This window comes from Dipodomys merriami, unplaced genomic scaffold (genome assembly GCF_024711535.1).
Source record: "Dipodomys merriami isolate MVZ:Mamm:240054 unplaced genomic scaffold, mDipMer1.0.p SCAF_7, whole genome shotgun sequence".
Taxonomy (NCBI): domain Eukaryota; kingdom Metazoa; phylum Chordata; class Mammalia; order Rodentia; family Heteromyidae; genus Dipodomys; species Dipodomys merriami.
Window position 1 is genome coordinate 39,309,029 of NW_027206290.1, and position 16,557 is coordinate 39,325,585.

Below are 16,557 nucleotides of genomic sequence, written 5' to 3' on the forward strand. Positions count from 1 at the left end.
TGTGCGGACATGTGTACATGTGGGTATGTGTGCGTGTACATGTGTGCGTGTGTGTGCGGGCATGTAAACAGGTGTGTGTGCAGCCTGCATCCGCCCATCACAGCACTCTGAACAAGATCAGCTACGTTCAGGTTTGGCTGCACCAAACCCGTTGGCATCCCCCAGTAATGATACAGAAATGATGTGCATGGCACCGGTGGCTCATGCCTGTAATCCTAGCTACTCAGGAGGCTGAGATCTGAGGATCGCATTTCCAGCCTAGGCAGGAAAGTCCATGAGATACTTAGTTCCAGTGAACCACCAAAAACCCAGAAGTGGAGATGTGGCTCAAGTGGTAGAGTGCCAGCCTTGAGAGATGCTAAAGAACGGTGTCAAGGCCCTGAGTTTAAGTCTCAGCATTAGCACACACGTGCACACACCCACAGAGTTGAAATCTCTACTTCTGAAATGGAACTTACAGACCCAGACACCCCTCTAATCCTAGCTTCTCAGGACGTTGAGATCTGAGGACCAAGCCTGGGCAGAAAAGTCCATGAGACTCTGAATTCCAAATAGCTAGCAAAAAAACCAGAAGTGGAGTTTTGGCTCAAGTGGTAGAGTGCCAGCCTTGAGTGTAAAAGCTCAGGGCTGGTGCCTAGGCCCTGAGTTGAAGCCCCAGTACTGGCACCACAAGAACAAAATAGAATAAACAGAAATGGAGCTGTTCATCAGGGCTGGTGCCCAGGGACCAGCCAGGCTTCAGGGCTGGGTTGGGCTTGGCACCGACCCTGGCACAGCACCGGCCCAGTTACCTGCTGGTCTTTGGGATAAATCTGGTTCAAACTCAGCAGTAGCTGGGCCAGAAATTGAACTTCTAAGCCCTTTTGTGACGCATAGGCACTGGCGGGAAGGGGGACAGGGTCGCAGGGAGCACCAGAGCAGCATGTGGGAGCACCAGAGCAGTGGGCCCCAGACCCTCTGCTCCTCTTGCTGTATGCAGGCCCTGCTGCAGAGTGCCCATTGGGCCCGGGGGCCCGGGGTGGGGAGTTCTCTTGTTCCTGCATCAGAGGTGGTTTTATTGACCGCACTGAGCTATTTTTGAGTGAAGGAGAGCATGCCCTCTCTCTGGTCTTAGAGAAAACAAGGCTCTCAAGATAGCGCTCATAAAAGGCCCTTGCTGAGCCGCTCTCGGGCTGCCATTGAGTGCCATTGAAAGCTTGCAGGAGTGTGAAAGGTCACTGCTGCGGGAGTGAGGCACGGTGAATACATGGTGGTGCACCTGCCCACAAGGGTCATGGGATTTGCACGAGGCCAGTCTTCACGGACCCCGCCTGGGTCAGAGCCCAGGGCCCGCTCATGGCTCAGGGCAGGGCTTCTGAACGTCTGCAGGCCTGGCCTCTGCACGGCCGGCGGCTCCCCTCACACCCCACTGGGCCCCACTTTAATGGTGGTTTGCTAATTTTTCCACTGTCTCACCAAAGATTAGTGGTGTGGGTGAGGAGGGGGGCAGGGAGGGGTCTCCACGTCACCCAGGCCCGGCATAAGCTCCAAGCGCTGGAATTGCAGGTGTGTAACAACTCAGGGCCTGGGCACTGTCCCCGGGCCTCTGTGCTCAAGGCTAGCGCTCTACCACTTGAGCCACAGCATCATTTCCAGCTTTTTCTGTGTATGTGGTACTGAGGAATCAAACCCGGGGTTTCATGCATGTTAGGCAAGCACTCTACCACTGAGCCATATAACAAAGCCCCACAGAGAAAACTAACTGAACAATCACATTGTCTTACTTGTTTTGGGTGGTGGGTTTTTATTAGGACCTAGGCGCTGTCCCTGAGCTTTTTCACTCAAAGCTGGTGCTCTACTATTTGGGCCACACCTCCACTTCTGGCCTTTTGGTGGTTCATTGGAGATACAAGTCTTACAGACTTTCCTGCTCAGGCTGGCTTTGAACCGTGATCCTCCAATCTCAGCCTCCTGAGTAGCTGGCATTATGGGCATGTGCCACCAGTGCCTCGCTACAGTCTTTCTGTGTGCCAGGCACCTTCTCAGGGCCGCAGTCGCTACAGTCCGGCGGGTGGTAAGGAGACTGAGGCCTCATGTGTAAAGTGCACTGTGAAGGCACACGCTATTTGCCGTTTGTATTGTGGGAGCCAGGCTTTGAGCCTTGAGCCAAAGATTGTTCCAGAACAATGTTAACCACCCACCATTGCCCTTGAGTAGAGGGTTCACATTCACGTTGTTGCTGTGGGAACACATGCATGAGCTCGCCAGCATGGCTTGAGTGCTCACCGTGCTCCAGGCTCACATGCTCCCGGAGCTCACTGTCCTCCCAGCTCACTGTGCTCCTGGAATTCACCGTGCTCCCAGAGCTGACTGCTCCTGGCTCACCGTGCTCCTGGCTCACTGTGCTCCAGGCTAAACGTGCTCCAGGCTCACCATGTTCCCGGAACTCACCATGCTCCCAGATCACCGTGCTCTCGGAACTCACCTTGCTCCTAGAACTCACCATGCTCCCGGAGCCCACTGTGCTCCTGGCTCACCGTGCACCAGCTGCTGCGGTGTGCAGTCATGCCCACTGGACTCTCCTCTCAGAGCCCCAGCAGGCAGAACAGACGCCGGGCGCTCAGCGCTAGCTGTTCACCTGGTGGCTCGGCCTGGCTCTTGGGATCACAGCGGTAGATTTCAGACCTTTTCTTGTCCCCACAGCCAGTATCATGACATAACCTCCAGTCCCGTTTCTCTCCATTCTGGTGTGGGTTGGTCCCCGTGTGGCCGTGTGTCGCAGGAGTTCTCTCTCTCTGCCCAGCATCTTAGTTGTTGCTACAATAGTTGAATGGCAGCTGGGAGTCACCAGCAGGGAGCAGGTGCCTGCGGCTAGGGGCTGGCCAGGCTGGCCTCCTGTGCGCTTGCTTGTATGCTTGGTCTGAGACTAAGCATAAGTACCAAAGGTAGCATTGTACATGGAGCTCTTGTGATGGGGCTGTGCTGGGATGGGAGATGCTGAGCGGTGATGATCTTCTAGCTCAGGCCGGGAAACTGTGAGCTCAGTAAGCACCACTGGGCTCTGAGGGAGGCTCTGCCTCTCCAAGTGCACCCCAGATTTGTGGCTAAAGTAAAGGAGGGAGGGCCCCAGGTCTGCACTGACGCTGTCTTCTGTGGGTCAGCCCGGGCCAGGCCCTGCCCCTGCCATTGGCTGGGATGCCGGCCAATGTTTTAAAATGACCACTCGGGGTGCGCGTTTATTGCAGCCGTGGTCTGGCATGTGCTTAGTTTTTAGAAGGAAGGGTATTTCTGGCTTGAGGAGCTGCTTTCCAGTAAGGAGACTTGGCCAGGCCTACAAAAGGTGGAGGCACGCGCGCGGAGTCGGGGGGGGGGGGTGCCAGCTCCCTGTGTGAGACTCCCACAGCGGGCACGGAGCTGCCGTTGGTGGTTGGTGCTGTGGTGACTCTTAGAAGTGGCCTTGAGGAGAGCGCAGTGCCCAGACAAGGAGGCTCTGTGTGTGTGTGTGTGTGTGTGTGTGTGTGTGTGTGTGTGTGTGTGTGTGTGTGAGTGTGTGCGTGCGCAGCTGCCCCAATGGCCACCCTGGGGGTGGCATCAGGAACGGGTGCACACCCCCAGCATCCCCAGGGTTGTGGCTTGTCCCAGAAGCCCGCCAGAGTGTGGAGGGGTGTGGTGCTTCTCCTTTTCCTCCAGGACTCCAGTCGGTCCCCACTGTCCACTCTTGCCGCAGTGGGTGGGGTGCGGTGACTCTGCGTGCCAGGGCATGGGAGGGGGCAGTGACCAGGAGCCACGGCTCCACTCTAGTGCGCTCCTTGTCCAGCCAGGCCCTGGTCTCCACTCTTGGACCTCCAACCTGTCAGTGTGCTCCAGAGGCCTCCCAAGACCAGAAGTGTTGCTGCTGAAGAGGAGGAGGCCAGGAGAGGGAGGCCAGCTGGGTCCCGGCAGGCCCTCAGGCTCCTCATCTGAATCTGGCTAGACCTTCCAACCCCCCAGATGCTGGACACTGCCACATGTCTCACTGTGGTTCAGCTCAGGGAGCTGACGCTGCAGGGGTGCCAATGGGCCCACGGGCAGGGACTCCAGCTGTCCATGTGTGCACCGTGGCACCACCGTGGTCGGTGTCTGGGAACGGGCCACCATGTCGGTGAGCTCCTACAGCCTCCCGGTGCCCAGGTGGGCGCTTGCTCCAGCAGCCTAGTGTTGGTCACTTTGTTCCTGTCATCAGAAGAAGCAGATCTCACCAGAGACCCCCTCCCCGCGTGGACAGCGCGGGCTTCTCCGGGCGCCCTTGAGCGTGTGCTTTCTTGTTTCGTTGTGTTTGTTCCGAGGGCTGGAACTCAGGGCCTTGCGGTCGTCACAGCTTTTGCTGCTCAAGGCTGGGGCTCTACCACTTGAGCCACACCTCCAGTTCCACTTTTCTCCTGTTACTAAAGACAGTGCTTCCCAGGACTACACGTCATTGATGTAAACTATCCAGGGATAGTTGAGAGCGTGGAGCAGGACCCGGGGACCCAGCAGCTTGGCAGGGGACCCCGGTTGCCAAGGCATCCATCCAGTCCTCCTTGGAGCTCTGGAAATGGATCTGTGGGCCTCACACCTGCGGGCTTATCTTTCTTTCCTAGTGACACCCTACGCCTGTGCACAGCCCAGTACACAGGGCAGAGCCGCGCCCCCTCCCCCCTTGGGAATTCCCGCTCAAGCTGAGTCGCTCTTGGTACAAGGACACAGGCAGTGTGGACATCTGTGTGTCCCAGTGGCCTCAGGAAGTGACTGTGAGACTCCATGCCAGCCTGGCCCGCCACACTGGTGTCAATCCACTCTTCCGTGGGCGGGAGGGATGGCATGTGCCTGGCCTCCAGACCTAGGGCTCTGTCCCCCACCCCAGCACTGCCCTTCCAGAGTCCCAGAGGCCAGGCCCCCTCCCGCTCCTGTCCCTTCTTGTGCCCTTAAGTTCCATCATGGTCATTGTTCAGTGTCTGCGTGGGACTGGGGTGAGCGAACCCAAGTCTAACTGCAGGACAGATGTTTAATTACAAGGCAGGAGATGTAAATGAGCTTAATTAAAAGGCAGAAGGTCAGGAGATGTAGGTGCTACTTTGTACGGGACAGCCTGGCTGTCCCCAGTGGCACTGATTACACTTGCTCACACTCTGGTCCCAGGGCTTGCACTCGGACCCTGGCCACTGTCTTTGAGCTTTTTCACTCAACACTGGCACTCTACCACTTGAGCCACAGTTCCTTCAGGCTCTTTTTTGTTTTGGTGGTTCATTGGAGATAAGAGTCTCATAGACTTTGCTGCTCAGGCTGGTTTTGAACTGTGATCTTCAGATCTCAGCCTCTTGGGTAGCTAGAATTGTACTTGGACCAAGCACTTTGAAATAAGTGATCTTACTAATCTCGTTTTTCTTTTTAAGATGATATGTTTTTATTAGAAAAGAAATGTAGCAGAGAGAGCACGAGGCATAGATATGAGCAGCTACCCCCCGCTTCCACCTACCTTGTTACAAAGCAGGGCCTGGGCTTAAACCAGGAGAGTCTCTGTCCTCCAGCATGGCTTTCTGCCCCGTGGGTTTCCTCTCTCGTTTCCGGTAGGGTTGTGGCATGGAGGATTGGCAGTCCTGGCTTAGTTCTGCATTCCTTTGTCCTTACTACTTCCTCATTCTTCCCCCCCCCCCCAAAATCAGGCAGGTTCCAGGATACCAGCATATCCTGCCCTAGGCTCTGCTGTTTCCCTACTATTTGTAGGGATCCTACCTGCCCCCCACCCCCTCTTGGAAGCAATGACTCCACCCTCAGGGAAAAGAGACATTGCCCTCTTGCTTGGGAGTTTTGCTCAAGGCTGGTGCTCTTCAACTTGAGCCATATCTCCGCCTCTGGCATTTTGTTCTTTAACTGAAGATGAGTCTGACAGACTTTCCTGCCTGAGTGAGCTGGCTTTGAACTGTGATCCTCAGATCTCAGCCTCTGGAGAAGCTAGGATGACAGGGATTATAGGCTCTAGGTGTGAGCCACATTCTTACCCTGGAGACGTGTGTGTGTGTGTGTGTGTGTGTGTGTGTGTGTGTGTGTGTGTGTGTGTGTGTGTGTGTGTGTGTGTGTGTGTGTGCTCGTGCACGTGCATGAACACGCGCAACCTCAGAAGTCTCCCCTGCTCACCCCCCCACCCCCTGACTCCTGAATCTGCTGAGTCCATGGAGAAGCTCTGCTTTAACTCTACCCTCTTTTCTCAGCATCCAGCGAGCAGCTCTGGTGGTTCTGGAAAATTACTACAAAGATTTCTCCATCTATAACCCGAACCTCTTAACAGCCTCCAAGTTCCGAGCAGCCAAGCACATGGCCGGCCTGAAGGTCTACGACGTGGACGGTGCGTGGACGAGCAGACCTGGGGTCCTTTCCAAGCTCAGAGCTTTCTCTTTTTTTCCTTAAGGAGGATTATTGGTTGACACTCTGCCTTTGTGGGGAATTTCTGATTGAAAACAACAACTAGCATAGTTTCTGATCCTGCTGGGTTCACCTGCTATGAAAGCTCCTAGGAGCCAGGCTCTGGTGGCTCACACCTGTGGACCCTAAATTACTCAGGAGCCTGAGATCTGAGAACTGTGGTTCAAAACCAGTTACAGGCAGGCAAGTTCATGAGACTCATTTCCAATTAGCCACCAAAAATCTGGAAGTAGAAGTGTGGCTCAAGTGGTAGAGTGCCAGTTTTCAATAAGAAAGCCAAGGGATTACAAGGCCCTGAGTTCAACCCCCAGTACTACCCCCCCCCACACACACATACACAAAAAGAAAAGGGCTACTTTTCAAAATGGGGATAACACCTAAAGAATCTTAGAGCTATCCATGTCCATCAAGCCTAGAAATCTCAGTAGCTCTGGCATCTGGCATGCCATCTCCCAGTCCCAGCAAGAGGTGACAGGGTGGCAGTAGGCTGCGGGCACAGGCTTAGTTTCAAGATATCAGGTGGTAAAGATCGAGAAACAAGACACAGTGTCATGTCCTGCGGGGCTCCTTGGCTCGGGGCGAGAGCATTGGAGACTCAGCAGGATTGCGCTGTCCACTCACACGGGAAGGGTTGGTGACCATGTCCTCCGTGAGTTTTTTGGGTATTTTCTATATCAGACATGAATCCTGAAGTGACCTGAAAACCTAGCAGATTTCCACTGGTGAAACAAGTCACCCGATAGGCAGGTCCCCTACGGGGAAGCAGGGCATTCTGCCTGGCCTTCCTGGCACATGGAGGTGGCCAGCGGTCAGGGATGAGACGCAAGTTTCATGTTCTATGTTTTTGAAATGGGAGCTGGGGCATACACCTGTAATCCTAGCTACTCAGGAGGCTGAGATCTGGAGATTGTGTTCAAGGTCAGCCTAGGCAGGAAAGTCCATGAAACTCATCTCCCAATTAGCCAGCAAAAAGCTGCAAGTAGGGCTGTGACTCAGGTGATAGAGCACCAGCCTTGAGCAGGAAAGCCAAGTGAGACGATGAGGCCATGAATTCAAGCCCCAGTACTGGTACAGAACAGTGAAATACATAAGTAGACCATTTTGCATGTCCTCAGGTACTGGTGTTTGTGAGTTGTAGCAGGTGACATCCAGCCCGCTTGCCCCAACCCTGGCTAGCAGGTCCCTCGACTTCCTCTTTCCTCTGTCTTGATCTCCATCCTGCACATTCTCATTGTTTCCTGAACTCTGAAGCCTAGCTGCCCCGATGGCCACACCGGAGGCTTGTGAAGCAGATAGTCAGTGACACTCCTGTCCTTGGGCCTCATTCCCTGTCTTATGAGCTCTCCCCATGGGGTCTTTTCCCCGCCCCTCCCCACAGGGCTGGGGCTCAGGGAGGCCTGGCTGTGGGATGTGGGCTCCAGTGCTGGGCTCCTGCAAGGTAGCCCGAGGAGACCTGTGCACTCCACGGTGCCGCAGCTGGACCTGCAGACGCTGGCGCTGGTGTCTGTGCCGTGTCTCTGGCATGGGCTCTAAAGCAGTCCCCTCTGCTCTCCTCCCCCACCAGGCCCGGCGAACAGCACCACAGGCCAGTCCCGTGCGATGATTGCTGCAGCCGCACGGCGCAGGGACTCCAGCCACAACCAGCTGTACTACGAAGAGGCAGAGCATGAGCGGCGGGTGAAGAAGCGGAGAGCCAGGCACGGGCCCCTTCCTTCCTTTCTTTTTTGTGCCCGTATTCTACCATCTTGAGCCACAGCTCCATTTCTGGTATTTGGGTGGTTAAGTGGTGATAAGAATCTCATGCACTTTTCTGGCTGGGCTGGCTTTGAAATACAGTCCTCGATCTCAGCCTCCTGGGCAGCTGGGATTACAGGCGGAAGCCACCTGTGCTGGCTCATCTTTGATCTTGTGCCTGCTCTTGCGTTCTTTCTCCCCCTCTGCCTTCGGTCAGTAGCCAGGGCTGGGAGCAGTGTGGGCAGGTTGGTGGTAGAACAGGCCATAGCGGGAGGGCCAGAGGCCCTGTGCGGCCTGCAGGCCCGCTCTCAAGCTGGGTCCTGCTGCAGGCCTCCCCTTCACGCGTGTCTCTCCCTCCAGGCTGGTGGTGGCCGTGGAAGAGGCCTTCCTCCACATCCAGCGTCTCCAGGCCGAGGAGCAGCAGAAGGCCCCGGGGGAGGTGATGGACCCAAGGGAGGCGGCACAGGCCATCTTCCCGTCCATGGCTCGAGCGCTGCAGAAGTACCTGCGCACTACGCGGCAGCAGCACTGCCACAGCATGGAGGGCATCCTGCAGCACCTGACCTTCTGCATCACCCACAGCATGACGCCCAAGGTGCGTGGGCCGGCCGGCCCTCCCTCCCTCTCCCCTCCCTCCACCCCCAGCAGGCTTGCTCCCCAAGAGAAGCACTCAGGCACCTCTGCATATGCAATGAGATGTCTTGGGAATGAGACCCCAGTCTAAACGTGCAGTTCACTAGCTCTTTATACGGACTTCATCCACATAGCCTGGAGGTGGTTTTTGCACAATATTCCCAAGCCTTTCGTGCACGCAGTAGTTTGTTGCTGTGCACCTCAAAGACTGGGGGCATCGTGTTCATGCTCAAGAAAGTTTTGGGTTTGGGGGCATTTTTTAATTTGGGGTTTTACGGGTGTGAAAGTGGCATGGGAGCGATAAAGTCACAGGCTGCCTCAAAACACCGGAGGATTTTAGGTAGCGGTTCTTCCACATTTCATACGTGCAAATATCACCGCTGTGCGATTGTTTTTGAGTGGGCCTCTAAAGGCCTCTGCATTCCATCAGGAGAAGAATTCTACCTGGACCTAACTGTAGAATAATGATTACAAGTCACACTAGTAGCTCAATTCTTCTCTGTTTGCATGTGTATGTGTGTGTGTGTGCGCATGCGTGTGTGTGTGTGTGCGCGCGCGCACACACACACACACACACACACACACAAACACACACACCAGGACTAGAGCTTGAACTCAAGGCCCAGGCCCTGTCTTAGCATTTCTCTCAAAGTTGGAATTCTGCCACTACTTCTGTTTTGTTTTTTTTTTTTGCTTGTTAGCTGGAGATAAGAATCTCATGGACTTCAGGGAACAGTGAGTTCAAATCCTGGCTTCATCACTGAATTGTCTAGTGTTGCGAACGAGTTATTGTACACTGGTTCTCTCTTTGTGAAGAGAGAAGAGTATTACTTAGTATGTAACATGTGCTAGGCAGTAGTATGGCTTGGTGTTAGCATACAGTGCACACATGTAACAAGTGTACACACCTGTAATATTAGCTGGCTCTTTACAATAGGGACTGTGTTTATCTGTCCTGCTGGCCACCGGGAGCTAATAGAGAAGCTGACCCGTGCCTGTTCTTCCTCTCCTCCAGTTCTGGAGATTCCATATCCAGAAGTCCAAGCACAGGTGGAAAATAGTCAGGGGTGGGGAGAAGCCCATACAGGCTTACCCTGTCAGTGCTTGCTGAGCGATGCAGTATAAGGTGTCTGTGCGTAGTACTTGCCTTGCACTGGGTACAGAGGATAACCTAGATGCGGACTGCGCACACAGCGCCACCTGCTGGGCCCCAGGCACGCCCAGCCTCCACACCAGCCCAAGCCTGGCAGCCGCCCCAGGAAAGACCTTGGGAAGGTGGCGTGGAGTCAGGGCACTGCCTGGCTGTCTCCTGGCTTAGCCAGTCCAACGTAAAAATAACCATCGCTCAAGCCAGGGGCTGTTTGCTCACTCCAGCTTCTCAGGAGGCGGATCTCTGGGGTTCAAGGTTTGAAGCCAACCAGGCAGTCGGAGAAGTTTATCTCTGATCAACCACCAGAAAGCTAGAGATAGAGCCGTGGCTCAAGTGGTACAGTATCGGCCTTGGGCAGAAAAAGCTGAGTGAGAACCCTGACTCAAGCCCCAGAACACACACACACACACACACACACACACACACACACACACACACACACACACACACACACACACACACACACACACACACACACACACACACACACACACACACACACACACACACACACACACACACACACACACTCCTCCCCCAGCCCCACAAGCTACTTGCATGCAGGAAATGACCTGGCATGTGACCACTGGCGGTGAGGCATGCCCGTGTGTCCAGCGCACGTGCATCTGGCTTTCACTGAGTGCCCCCTGGTTGCTGTAGCCGAGGGGTGTGCAAGTCCCCCCACTCCCGCCCCCACCATGACTGGGCTGTGCGCTCTGGTGCACTGCTGTGCTCTGGTGGGCACATCCTTCCAGCTCCCAGGCCAGTGGCAGGATCCCAGGAGCAGGGGTCTCCTCCTAAGACCATCTCTCTGCTTCTAGGCGTTTCTAGAACGATACCTCAGCGCAGGCCCCACGCTGCAGTACGACAGGGACCGCTGGCTGGCGACGCAATGGAGGCTGGTCAGCGAAGAGGCGGTGACGAGCGGGCTGCGGGACGGGATGGTGTTTGTCCTGAAGTGCCTGGACTTCAGCCTGGTGGTGAGTGTGAAGGAAATGCCCTTCACCGTCCTCTCCGAGGAGTTCCTGGACCCCAAGGCCCACAAGTTTGTTCTTCGCTTGCAATCAGAGACGTCGGTCTAGAACTTCTGCACAGGTGGCTTTCTTTTAAAAAGAAGCAGCAGCAGAAGAGGATAAGCAGAGATGTGTCTGTGCTGAGCGTCTCGTGAGTTCTTGGTGACGGACTGGCAGTGACAGCAGCCCCTGTGCGCGCCCGCACTTTACTTGAAGGAGGAAGAGGTGGCACCGCCCCGTCCACAGCCCCCGTGGCACTCGGGGCTTCTTCGTGGATGGAACTTTTCAAGAAGCTGTGCCCAGAGTTCCTGGGACAGCAACCAACCAAAGTGGAGCTGCTGCCGCCAGCCCAGAGCCCACCCCCATCGGCTCATCCCTGTGACAGCTGTCAATCAAAGCAGAGCTGCTGCAGGGAGCGCCGGCCCCCCCCCAGCCACCTCCCTTATGCCCTCTCCCCCCATCTCTGGGCCACTCCTCATGCTGTGAGGGGACTGGTCTTTATTTAGCTTCAGGATACCAGATACTGTGCCCGTGTGTGTGTGTGTGTGTGTGTGTGTGTGTGTGTGTGTGTGTGTGTGTGTGTGTGTGTGTGTGTGTGTGTGTGTGTGTGTGTGTGTGTGTGTGTGTGTCCGGGAGTGGTGAGCAGTTCAGGAGATGCCCACCTTGTCTTTGTTCTTTGTTGCCTTATATCCTCTGAGAAAGATCTGTCGGGTGGCGGCCATCCTGTGCGCATTTTGTTTTCTGTCTCTGCTCCTGGTCCTCTGCTGGCCAAGGCCCACAGCCCTTTCCCAGCCCTAGGATTGCCGGAGCTGGACCGGCCGGGCTGCCGTCCCCACCTTGCTCCACACCAGCCTGGGCTCCCACACTGAGCGTAAGGGGCAGGTACCCCTCGGAGCCTGGGGAAGCCAGTTCTAATCAGGCTCAAACCCAGCCCCACCGGGCAGCTCAGGCAGTGCCATCCACTCCTGCCCATCCCCGGCCCCTCAGCCTGTGTGGCCTCCGCTGTGTGCCCTGCCCTCAGGTATGTCATGTGGGGAGCTGACGGCCTGGTCTAGAATGTTCTGTCTCCCAACCCCTGATTCTAAAGGCAGCCAGTGTCAGGGTGGTAAGCAGAGGCATCTCCTAGCAGGGCCTGCTATGCCTTGTCCCAGGTTGTCTGGGACTCAGTTTACCTTCTTGTGTCTGCAGCAGGCCTTTACCTGCAGTTTCCTAAACATGCCCATGGGGGGGAGGGGGGGAAGGCAGGTACACAGCCCACCCAGTGGGTGGGTTCCTAGGGTGTGTCATTGTCACTGTTTTAAATCAGAACTGGCCTGCGAGGTTGGTAACACACCTAGACCTGGAAGAGGCAACTTTATTCTTGAGTCTGAATCTCCGTGCCAAGAGATAAATTAGAGGAGAAGAAGGGAAGCCCTGGGGGTTGGGGGAGCTAGGGCGGAGGTTTTCTGGTTCTGTTTGTATAAAAACAGACCCCCCCCACACTCACCCACCCCCCCAGCCATGGTGCTTTCGTTCGCAGTGTAGCCTCCAGTCCCTTCACACTGGAAGTTCCTTTTGATGTCTTTCTCAGGAAATATTTTAAGAGAGGGTAGGGGATTTGGGGTGAGTATGTATGAGATTTAGGTCACAGGGGGACGGAGTCCCAGGGGAGCTGCTGTGGCTCTGTGAACCTGGAGGTATCACGGGTGATGATGACCGGCTCCATCGTCCTGAAGCCTGGGGACCCCACAGAGCTGGAGTGGGGCTCACTCACTCTGGCAAATAAATCTCATTCCCTCTCCTTCCTTCCCTCCCTCTCCATTTCCCTCAGTACCTGTCTCTCCCTCCTCCCTCTCTGTCTCCCTGTCTTTCTCTGCCCACCCTCAGCTTTGCATAGCAGAATGTCATTTCCTAAGATCATTGTTTTGAGTACTGATTTTTTTTAACACTAATTTTACAGTGAGTTCCCAGATGCAATGCAGGATCCTTGCAAAGCCTTTGCACTTTGAACCCTTAATAGGTTGGAGTTACAGGGCACAGGGGGGGGGGGGGGGCAGGGAGGACAGATTTCAGGCCTCACAGACTGTGCTCACACTTGAACACAGAATAATTCCTGGTTCAGTTCTTGGACCCAGGAGCTTGTGCCCTAAAGGCTCATTGGATGTAAATTCATTTACCCAAAATCTTTATAGTTTTCTCTAGCTTTCAACCTAAGTTATAAAAATTCTAACATTAAATGAGAGCAAGGAACTCACTGAGGAGCGCAGCAGCGTTTGAACAAGTAGATAAATTTTGTGCAAAGTGTATGCTTTAAAATATATAGATATATATGAGGATGTTCTAATAGTCCATGAACTGAATGTTAAAGCCTGCCTTTCTGGAGAGTGAGGAGCAGTTTTAAGGTTCTGCGATTCATCCATCCAGAGCTTCAAAGTGGAAAGTAGATCTCTAGGCCGGGCCTGGAGAACATGCCTGACCCCACCCTCCTCTCCCTACTCCCAGCTCCCGGCTCCCTTTCTTCCTTTATGTCCCTTTGAAATTAATTAAGAGCATTAGGTGGCCCCATGTGTGTGCTTTGGTCAAGAGCTTGAGGTCTCTCTCTCTCCCTCTCTCCCTCTCTCTCTCTCCTCTCTCTCTCTGCCTGTACTAAGGCTTGAACTCAGAGCCTGGGCCCTGAGTCCTGGAATTCTACCACTTGAGCCATGGATGGCTCCACTTGGCTTTTTGCTGGTTAACTGGAGAGAAGAGTCTCGTGGACTTACCTGCTGGCTGGCTTTGCACTTGGATCCCGGTGCCCTGAGGCTTTTTTTTTAATGGGGAGACTGGTCGAGAGGCAGCCCATGGGGCCCCTCTGTATCTGTCCATGGGGTGGCTAATTCTGTCTGCCTCTGTGCACACAGAAGCCCAGCCCTAGCACTGGGGAAGGGGGAGTAGGAGGGGACACCAGCCCTCCCCCCATGGCCTGTCGCTGAGCCCTGAGGCCCCAACCCCCAGGGAAGCTAGAGCTCTGGAGTCCTGCTGTGCCCCTCCCTGCCACTGGCTGGCGCTGTGGGGGAGGTGCTTGGTACCACATGGGTGTGTGTGGACCGTGTGCAGTGCGCCTGTGCCCAGGTAGACAGGGACACCACACTAACTGGGCTGATGGTGGAAAGCCTCAGCTGGCCCTTGTGAGTGAGTGCGCATGTGGCTGAGTGTTGGGCGGCTTTCCTAATGGCGTCCAGCCTTTGAAACCACCTCTTTCTCTCCTCTGTATTATTTCTCCCCATGGGTAAGGGCTCTAGCACCATAGCCTCCACTGAAGGGACTCTTCCTGCTGCTGCAGCCATGGATTCTTTCTTGCTGTAGGACCTTATAACCTAAAACCAGCAAAACAGAGACAAAGAAAGGACAGAGAATTACCACCCAAAACTTCACCACCCCGTAAGCCTTATTGTAAATTTTTTTAAATGCAGTTTACTAAGAAAAAAAAAAAAGATTGGTTACTTAAAGGAGCACAGAAATGTTACATATTTATTTTAAAAGGCCTATAGCACTGGCCCTGCTATTCCAAAGCAAACGTTAAGTATTTCTGGGTAGTGTTTGTTCTTTTTTTCCAGATTTTGTTACTTACAAAAACAAATCACTACTGTGAATTTACTACAATGTAACCTTGTCATATCCCATCATAAATAAAGAATGGATTTTTATAAGGTCATAGTGTGGTGCTTGAATGGTAGTCTGTGCAGTGGTGAGTTAAGACAGGTCCAACCAAACCACTTGAGATGCAAGGAAAATTTGATTTTAGACATTTTGGCAAAACACTACTTTGGGAACAGAAGAAGTGGAAGGGTACTAACATTTTATCGAGTATGATGTATTCTACATTCTACATAGCCTTGTAATCGACACATTCTTTGTTAAGTAAAGATTATTTCCATTTTACATCTAAGAAAAAAGGAAGATCAAGCTGGGTGCCAGTGGCTCACGCCTATAATCCCAGCTAATCAGGACTGGCTTCTGGCATAACAGATGTAAAATAAGACTTAAAAAAATAATGTTCTTTATCCCAGTTCGGATACCGTTGTGCACTAGCATTAGCCATACTCTTCTGCCTGGCTTGGGTCCCGAAGTGAAGGTACTTATTAGGAATTAAAAGTTTTAAGAAATGTAAGCCGGACACCAGTGGCTCACATCTGTATTCCCAGCTGCTCTGGAGTCTGAGATCTGAGGATCCTGGTTCAAAGCCAGCTCAGGTAGAAAAACTTCTGAGCCTCCAACCAACCAGCAAAAAGCCAGAAATGGAGCTGTAATTCAAATGGTAGAGCACACGAGTCTTGAACAAAAAAAGCTAAGGGAGAATGTGAGGCCTGAATGCAAGCCTCAGTCCACACATACACAAAATGCGGTTACGTTGACCCTCCTTCAAAGTGTGTGATCCATCAAATGAGCAGGATAGAATATGATCGCATATGTAAAGCACTGTGTACAATGTCGTGGTCAAATGTCGGCTAAACACCAGCTTACAGGGCTAGAACCGGCCTGACGCAGGCATTCAACAAAGATTTGTCCCAGGCTGTGGAACAGACCTTTGTCATGAAGGATCACACTCTAGAACAGGAGCAGGGACTGTGTGAGAATTCCTCTTCCCCAAGCACCTACTCTATGTGTGACTGGCCGGTGTGGGGTGCAGCCCAGCCCAGCCTGGCAAGGGCCTCTGGTTGGGGAAGGAGGAAATAAACACAGAGGCTCTGTGCTGTGGCCTGAACTTTGCAGCACTAATTAAAGTTAGATGAGGTCACGGGTGTAGCCTCACCTGACAGGACAGGTGTCTTCATTAGAGGAAACCACAGTGCTTTTAGTCTTCCTCTTCCCTTCCCTTGTGTCTCTGTATCTCTATCTCTTTAGCTCTTTCTCTTCCTCTCTCCCTCCTCCACCTCCTCCTCCACCTGCCTTCTCTCCCTCTTCCTCTTTCTCTTTCCCTTTCTCCTCATTAAGAAAAGGCCACGTCTGAACAAAATGAGACAGGAGCGCCTCATCAGGAGCCGACCCAGCTGGCAACGGTGGCCTCTCTGACTTCTAACCTCCAGAGCTGCAAGAAAACAACTTTCTGTTGCTTCCAGCCACCCAGTCTATGGTATTCTGTTACGGCAGCCAGAGAGGGCTTGGCTAGGAAGTGTCACCCAAAGACCTGGTCCCCAGGGCCATGGTGCTGAGAGCCGGGGTCCGAGAGGTGTCTCGTCACCAAGGCCTGGCTCCCCGAGCCCCGCTCAGCTATGGCTGTGGGGGTAGGGCTGGAAGAGGTCATCAGAGGGTGCCCTGGAAGAACTCCTGGAGACCCTGTTTCTCCTACTCCTCTCTCTTCTTCCTCCTCCTTCTCCTCCTGTTCCTCCTCCTCTCTATCTCTCTCCCTCTCCCTCCACCCCTCACTCCCTCCCCCAAGAGGAGAGCAGCCCCCTGCCTCCCCCCCCCCCCCCCGGCCCCCTTAGCACAATCTCAAAGCCAAGGAGCCGGGGCTGGAAGCTGTGGGAACGCAAGCAGCCACACTTCCTCCCTGGCGGTGTTTACTCAAGTGTTTTGTCACAGAGGTGACAAACGCACGGCAGCCAGGACACTGCACCCGCTGCTATTGGGAGTGCCAGGGGTGATGGCTGC

General features: G+C 54.0%; 1 protein-coding gene across 1 annotated transcript in view; it reads left to right on the plus strand.

Moving 5' to 3' along the window:
- Vangl1 (VANGL planar cell polarity protein 1) overlaps window positions 1–14,620 on the plus strand; it is a 31,484-nt gene extending 16,864 nt beyond the window's left edge. Inside the window, exons 5-8 of the mRNA XM_070006417.1 lie at window positions 6,207–6,340; window positions 7,982–8,114; window positions 8,512–8,746; window positions 10,756–14,620. Of these exons, the coding sequence (XP_069862518.1) occupies window positions 6,207–6,340; window positions 7,982–8,114; window positions 8,512–8,746; window positions 10,756–11,016 (763 nt within the window). The 3' untranslated portion in view covers window positions 11,017–14,620. The remainder of the gene's footprint in view (window positions 1–6,206; window positions 6,341–7,981; window positions 8,115–8,511; window positions 8,747–10,755) is intronic.
- Window positions 14,621–16,557: the final 1,937 nt, after the last annotated feature.